Source organism: Zonotrichia albicollis, chromosome 25, assembly GCF_047830755.1.
Source record: "Zonotrichia albicollis isolate bZonAlb1 chromosome 25, bZonAlb1.hap1, whole genome shotgun sequence".
Classification (NCBI taxonomy): domain Eukaryota; kingdom Metazoa; phylum Chordata; class Aves; order Passeriformes; family Passerellidae; genus Zonotrichia; species Zonotrichia albicollis.
This window is the reverse complement of record NC_133843.1, coordinates 390506-397643: the sequence shown is the minus strand read 5'-3', so window position 1 is coordinate 397643 and position 7138 is coordinate 390506. Positions and strand designations below refer to the sequence as shown.

Genomic DNA, 7138 nt, shown 5'->3' with positions numbered 1-7138 from the left:
ACCCCCCCCCCCCGGAGGTGGGAAAGCTGCAGGATTTGGGATTTTGGGAGCAGGTAGCGGGGTCGAGGTGTTTGCTCAGCTTCCAGCAGCGGGTTTTTTAGGAATCCTTCTTGACTGCAAAACTCAGGGGATATTTAACACCCCCACCTCAGCCCCATCACTTTTCCCCCAATTTCTTACCCAAATCCCTTCCAATTATCCTTAAATAAAGCCATAAAGTCCAGTCCTGTTCAATTTTTTTGAGCTCGTCCTTGCCCACTCTCAAACAAAATGAAATGGTGGGGAAAAAAAATTCTATTTCAAAGAGTTCCTTTATTGAAACACCTGCATTTTTTTTCTCTTTTCGTTTTTGGAAGTCTTCGACACAGGCACGCACACACCCACAGACCAACGGGACACAAACAACTTTGGCATTATAACTTTTTCAATATTTGTTACAAAACTATTTCTCATTTATTTTTTTCTTTTGTTCGTTTCTTTAAAAAAAGTATCTCAAATAAAGGCATTTTAAAGGAGTAAAAATACAAGTCGAGATCCCAACCTCTGAAAATAATAAATAGCACGTTCATAGCGAGGTCCTTTTCTTCCTCTCTGCTTTAAATCTGCTTTAAAAAACCCCAAGACATAACAGGGGCTCCATAGAACGGAGCCAACGAGAGTTCGTTGTTGTTTTTTTTTTGTTGTTTTTGGAGACGAGAACGACTCGTTGGAAGTCACCAGGGTCTCCAGACGGATTCACTGCGCTCTCCCACGGGACTCCCGGCCTGCGACGCCGGCCCGATGCTGCCCCCAAATGATGTCAAGCCTTGCACCGGCGACGCCGAGGGGGTGGCGGCCGCGCTCCCCGAGCCGCCGCCCGCCGCCACCGGCGCGTTGGCGTTGGCGTAGAGCGGAATAACCGGTCCGGAGCCGGGCGGGAAGGCCGGGTTGGGGATGAGGAAGGCGAACTGGCCGTCGGTGGCCGGAACGAGCTGGAAGCCGCCGTAGACCTTGGGGGACAGCGCCTCGGCGGGGTTCAGCTTGCAGGGCACGGGCACGGCGCCGGCGGCGCCCGGCGGCAGCTGGACGTGCAGCGGCTGCTGCGCCAGATGTGCGGGCTGGGCGGGCGGCGGCGGAGGAGGAGGAGGAGGGGGGTAGTTCATGGCCACGATCTGGCCCAGGCACGCCGAGAGGTGGCTCAGCAGCCGCGTGCGCACGTCCGCGTTGACCCCTTCGCAGGTGGACAGGAACCGGGTCACCTCGTTCATGCACTCGTTGAAGCCCGCCCGGTACTTGCCGAGGACGGTGGGGTCGGCGCTGAGCGCGGCTGGGAGCGGGGGAAAGGAAAGGAGGGGGCGGCAGGTGAGCGGCAGGTCCGGAGCACCGGCCCCGGTACTCTGTCCCCAGCGCCCGGTTCTCTGTCCCTAAGCCCGGTGTGCAGCCCGGTTCCCGGTGCACTGTTCCGTTCCTAACCCCGGTTCCCGGTTCCTAACCCCGGGTGTCCAGGCCGGTTCCCGGTCCCCAACCCCGGGTCCCGGCTCCCGGTCCCGGAGCCCAGTTCCCTGTAAGAAGCCCCGTCCCGGTCTCCTGTCGCCAGCTCCAGTTCTCTCATTCCCAAATCCCCAACCCCTGGTGCAGAGCCCGGTTCCCGGTGCCCTGCCTTGGGACCGGATCCCCGTCCCCGTTCTCTGTCCCCGGCTCCCGATCCCCATCCCCGACCCCTTCCCCTCAGCTCCCGGTGCAGATCCCGATCCCGGTGCCCGGTCGCCATGCCCGGCACTCACCGGTCATCTGCGCCCGCTGCAGGTTCCGCAGGTGCTTGACGGTCATCTCCAGGATGTCCGCCTTCTCCAGCTTGGAGTGCCGCGAGCTCTGCGGGACAAGAGCGGCTCGCTCAGGGCTGCCCGCGGCCGGACACGCTCCCGGTGTCCCCCCGGTGTCCCCCAGCCCCACTTACGTCCTTCTTGAGCGCGTCCAGGATGAGCGTCTTGAGCTGCCCCAGGCTCTCATTGATCCGCGCCCGGCGCCGCTTCTCCATGATGGGCTTGGAGGACTGCGGGCAGAGCGGAGCCGGTCAGCGCGCCCCGCACAGCCCCGGGACCCCCGCACCGCCCCGGCCGCCAGCCCCGACCATCACCGACCTCAGCACGGCCGCGGGCTTGCCGCCATCCAGCTCCGCCGCCACCGCTGCTGCGCCCCGACCGGCACCCTCCTCCTCCTCCTGCATTTACCTTCCGGTGCTCGCTGGCGCTCCGCGGCTTGTCCGGCGTGTGGCTGGCGCTGGCGGGCGCGCCGGCGATGGGCGAGGCGGTCGGTTTCTCCATGCCCGTGTCGGCGGGCATGGCTGAAGCGTACGGTGCAGCGAACGGGATGGAAGTGAGCGGCGGGGAGAGCGGCACGAACCGGGGGATGGTAGGCGGGGAGAAAAAGAGAAACCGGAGGGGGCGAAGCGAGCGCGTGCGGCGGCGGGCGCGGGGCGCGTGCGGCGGGCGCGGGGCGTGAGGCGGCGGCGCCCCCCGCCCCTCGCCCGCGCTCTTTTATAGCCCGGCGGCGGCGGCGGCGGCGGTGGCGGCGGCGCCCATTCGTGTGAACCCGCCGCCGCCGCCGTTCCCACACTCGCGCGCAGCCAATCAGTGCCCGGCCCGCGCCCGGCGCCCGCGCGTCCCGCGCTCCCATTGGTCCGCTCCTCACCCCCCTCTCTCCCTTCCACCCCCCCATGCCCCGCGCGGGGCGGGAAGCCCCGCCCCGCCCCGTCACGCGCGCGGGGAACGCCCCCTCCCCTCAGCAGGGCCACGTGGGGTGAGGGAGGCGGGGGGAGCGCGGTGTGTGTCTGAGGGCAGGGAGGGGGGGGTGGAGTGTGAGGGCAGAGCGCGGGCGGGGCTGGCCCCGGCACCGCCGCCGCCGCCGCGCTGGCCGCGCTCGCCGCCCGCCCTGCCCTGCCCGCCCTGTGACACCCGGCCCGGGGGCGGCGGCGGCGGCGGCGGCTGGCGCGGCACGCGAGGCCGCGGCCGGCGGGCGGCCAATGGGCGGGGGGTGCGGGCGGCCGCGCGGGCGCTCTGCGCTCCCATTGGCTGGCGCGGGCGCCGCTGTCAATCACGGCCGCGGCTCGCGCTCTCCCTCACGGTTCCCCCCGGTTCCCCCGTTCCCAGCGCGCTCCCCCCGTTCATTCCCATCCCCATTCCCATCCCCAGCCCCGCCGCTCCTCTCCACCGCCCCCCCGTTCTCCCGGCGGAGCACGTGCCGGAGCGCTCCCGGCTCCCGGCTCCATGGGAAAACCCCGCCCCGCCGCCGCCCGCCAGCGGCAGCCGCCCCGCCGCACCGCCCGCGGGGCTGCCGCCTTCCTGCGCTGCCTCCCGGCCCGCTTCCCGCTTCCCCCCCGCTGCCCCGGCCCCCGGCCAGCCGATCCCGGCGGTGGCGGAGCGGGAGGAAGCGGGATCAGCAACCCCCAGCGCCTTCCCGCACCCCCGGTGGTGCCCCGGGACCCCCCGGTTTAACCGGTCAGGAAGGGCCGGACCCCCTGAAGGGGGGACCCCCATTCTGCCCCTCTCACCCTTATTTACCCCCCGTTCTCTGCCCCCCGGGGCAAATCTGCAAAAATCTGGGAAACCCCAAAAGCTGTGGGGCTTCATGAAATCCCAAAAGCTGAGGGGCTTTGGGAAGCCCCAAAATCTGCAGGAATTTGGGAAACACCAAAAGCTGTGGGGCTTCATGAAGCCCCCAAATCTGCAAGAATTTGGCAAACTCCAAAGCCTGTGGGTTTGTGCCATGGCTGAGGGGTCACGGTGCCCACCGGGCTCAGTGCCATTGCCATGACCCAAAAAATCCCTGTAAGGTGGGACCCCCTCACGGATCAGCCCCGAGCTCTGGCTCATTTCAAGCCCTGCCTGTCTGAGGCCTTGCTGGGAATGCAGCCCTGGTGTGAATCTCGCTGCTGCAGGCTTTAATCTTTTAGTAATAATAATAATAATAATCTTTTAATCAGAAATTGGGAATTGGCTCCGCACAGGCTGATGGCTCAAAGGAGGGTTCCTGGGCTGGAAAAGTGCTGCTCCTTTTTCCCCCTTCCTCACCCATTCTGAGGGGTGAAAAATGAGATTTTTTTTTTGTGTGGAAACTCTCAGGAAAACACGTCCGGTTTTTGCAGCTGAAAACCTGAGGGCGACCCGGCTGAGTTTGTGGGAATTCTTTGGGAGGGGAAGGGAACCACGTGTGGAATTTAATCCTCACTGTTGGCCTGAATTCTGCTCTGCTGTGAATTCACTGCAGGGAATCATTCCGGAAGGGAAGGGAAGGGAAGGGAAGGGAAGGGAAGGGAAGGGAAGGGAAGGGAAGGGAAGGGAAGGGAAGGGAAGGGAAGGGAAGGGAAGGGAAGGGAAGGGAAGGGAAGGGAAGGGAAGGGAAGGGAAGGGAAGGGAAGGGAAGGGAAGGGAAGGGAAGGGAAGGAAAGGAAAGGAAAGGAAAGGAAAGGAAAGGAAAGGAAAGGAAAGGAAAGGAAAGGAAAGGAAAGGAAAGGAAAGGAAAGGAAAGGAAAGGAAAGGAAAGGAAAGGAAAGGAAAGGAAAGGAAAGGAAAGGAAAGGAAAGGAAAGGAAAGGAAAGGAAAGGAAAGGAAAGGAAGAGGGGGAAGGAAGGAAGGAAGGAAGGAAGGAAGGAAGGAAGGAAGGAAGGAAGGAAGGAAGGAAGGAAGGAAGGAAGGAAGGAAGGAAGGAAGGAAGGAAGGAAGGAAGGAAGGAAGGAAGGAAGGAAGGAAGGAAGGAAGGAAGGAAGGAAGGAAGGAAGGAAGGAAGGAAGGAAGGAAGGAAGGAAGGAAGGAAGGAAAAGATGGAGAAAAGGAAAGGAAAGAAAACAAAAAGAAGAAAATAGCTGGGAAACCAGGATGGGAAAAGGGAAAGAGCAGCCCTTGGAAGCGTTCCCGTTCTGGGCTGATCGCATCCCGGCCCTTTCATCTCGGAGCATTCCAGGTGCTGTGCCACATGCCGGGAGCACCCAGGCTCCATCCTCCCGCAGACATCAAAGGCTCCAGCAGAATTCATTCCTCTCAGGAGCCTTTTCCTCTCTCTCCCCAGGCACACGTGACCGCAGGAACAGCGATTCCGGGCTGAATTATGATTTTTGCTGTGTGGGAGGTGTTGTTTTTCTGGAGGAGTCCAAGCGGCAGCAAAGTGGAGCCCATTCCTCTGCAGGAAGGGTGCAGGTTGTGTCCCTGCGGAGGAATAAATGTTATTAAAGGGCTTTTTGAGTGTCATTGCAAAGGTTCGGGGCTCAGCTTCCTTCTGAGAGCAATAAACTGCACAACAACAGCCCCTTGTGCAATCTCCCTGAAAATAAGGGAGGCTGTAAAAACCCTGGGAGGAAATAAGTCATGATAATAATAACAATAATAATAAAAAAAATAGTGTCCCTCCTTCTGCAGCTCGCTCTGAACGCATTAATTACATAATTACACTAAAAAAAAAATAAAAAAGAGTCACGACTGGAGGATTTCAGCAGAATCCACATGCAGTGATGCAATTCCCAGGCTGGGAGCAGCCCTTGCTGGCTGTGCTGCTCTCCGCAGGGAATTCCAGGGGAAAACTCGGGATCATTCCTGGGGCTCTGAGCCCCGGCATCGCCCCCAGCCCTCTCCTCCACCTCGCACCCCTGCCAGGACCCAAACCCGGGGGAAATCCTCATTTCCTCCAGTGCAGATGGGGCCAGAATCCTGCACCCTCTGGCATTTGGGTTTGTTGTTTTGGTTTGGGGGGTTTTTGTTGTTTTATCCCCACCTAAACCCACATCTGGATGTGCCCAGGGTCATTTCCCATCCCGCGAGGTTTTTCACCCCTTTAGTGACTATTGATGCCGCCCCGAGGGGACAGGATGGGGACACAAACAGCCCTGCCACCCTCCCAGCTGTGGCCAGCTGTGCCTGCCCAACTTCCACCCCTGCAGCTGGAAAACTCCCAAAGGAGCCCGGAAATTTCCCTGTTGGCACTCTGGGAAAGGATCCCGAATGCCAGAGTTTTGGGGGATATCAGGGGTGGCAGGGGGGAAGCGCTGCTGAGCACAGCCTCCCCTCCCCGAGGCTTTTCAAACCCTCTAAGCCGCTTTGCTGCAGCCCAGCCCACATTTTCCATCTCTTTTCCATCGATTTCATCCCCCCATGCGAGGTCCGCGGGGGATGCCAAGGAAATGCCAGGAGCGGCGGATCCAGGATGGCAGCTCTGATCCCGCGGCTGAATTGCAATCATTTCACCCTCCCCTCCTGCAATTCCCCCTGCTGGCTGCCCCAGCTCGGGGTAATTCGCGTTTTCCAGCTCGGGCTGGCAAGGGAAAGCCTTTAAACAACCTCTGGGATTTTCCTTCTTAGGGCTTTGTGCGCAAAGTCCCTCTCTGGGCATGGCCTATATATTTAATCTTGATCCCTTAAAAAAAAAAAGATAAAAACCTCTCGCGTTCACACATGTTTTTAAATAAAAACAGCTTAAAAGCTTTGAGTTCTGGTGGTGTGAGCCGGGTTATTCATGCCCATACCGGGGCTGGGGACACGAGGAGGGGACAGGGCAGGGGACAAACGCTGGTGGCCGTCCCCGCTCGTCCCTTTGATCCCAAACCCGTTTTATTGCATCCAGCCCGCTCCAAATCTGGAAGCGCTTCTGAGAAGCTTTGCGGCCCACGGGGGAAGGGGCTCATGAAAGGTGCCGGGGCTGAGCGGGTTTGTGCGGCTGCCCCAGCCCCTCCCGGCGCTGTTTGCTCGCCCATTGTTGGGCACAGCTGCGGCTCTCGGCCTCTCCAGCGCTGTTTGCGCAGGGATGGGCTCTAATCCCCCGGGATTTCCCGGCCTTGATCCCATCCATCACCCCGGGATGTGGCACAGGGAGCGCTGCGCCACAAATGAAGACATTACGGGCTGGCAGCTCGGCAGCAGCTTTTTCTTTCTTTTCTTTTTTTTTTTTTTCTTTTTTTTCTTTTTTTTCCTTTTTTTTTTTTTGGCCGCCCATAATGGGGAACAAATTACAGCGCAGCCTCCAGCCCCGAGCATCCTCCCGTGGCCTCTTTTGTCCCCGCGGAGTTTCCAGCTCTAATCAGCTGAAATTAATTAGCAGGGGTCATGCGGCCGCCAAAATCCCCCTCCAAACAAGCCCAGGGCCAGGAAGGGGTTTGGGGAAATTGTGGGGGAAG

General features: G+C 60.3%; 1 protein-coding gene across 2 annotated transcripts; it reads right to left on the bottom strand.

The window, feature by feature from the left end:
* Positions 1-292: 292 nt before the first annotated feature.
* HES4 (hes family bHLH transcription factor 4) lies at positions 293-2550 on the bottom strand. 2 transcript variants are annotated; one of them, XM_074558536.1, is made up of 4 exons: positions 2121-2550; positions 1937-2032; positions 1764-1851; positions 293-1306 (listed from the first exon to the last, which is right to left on the bottom strand). In XM_074558536.1, exons 1-4 carry the CDS (start codon positions 2319-2321, stop codon positions 714-716), a joined length of 978 nt encoding a protein of 325 aa, XP_074414637.1. In that variant the 5' UTR covers positions 2322-2550; the 3' UTR covers positions 293-713. The 2 variants fall into 2 exon arrangements, with proteins under 2 accessions (XP_074414637.1, XP_074414638.1); XM_074558537.1 differs by having other exon boundaries at positions 2211-2547.
* Positions 2551-7138: the final 4588 nt, after the last annotated feature.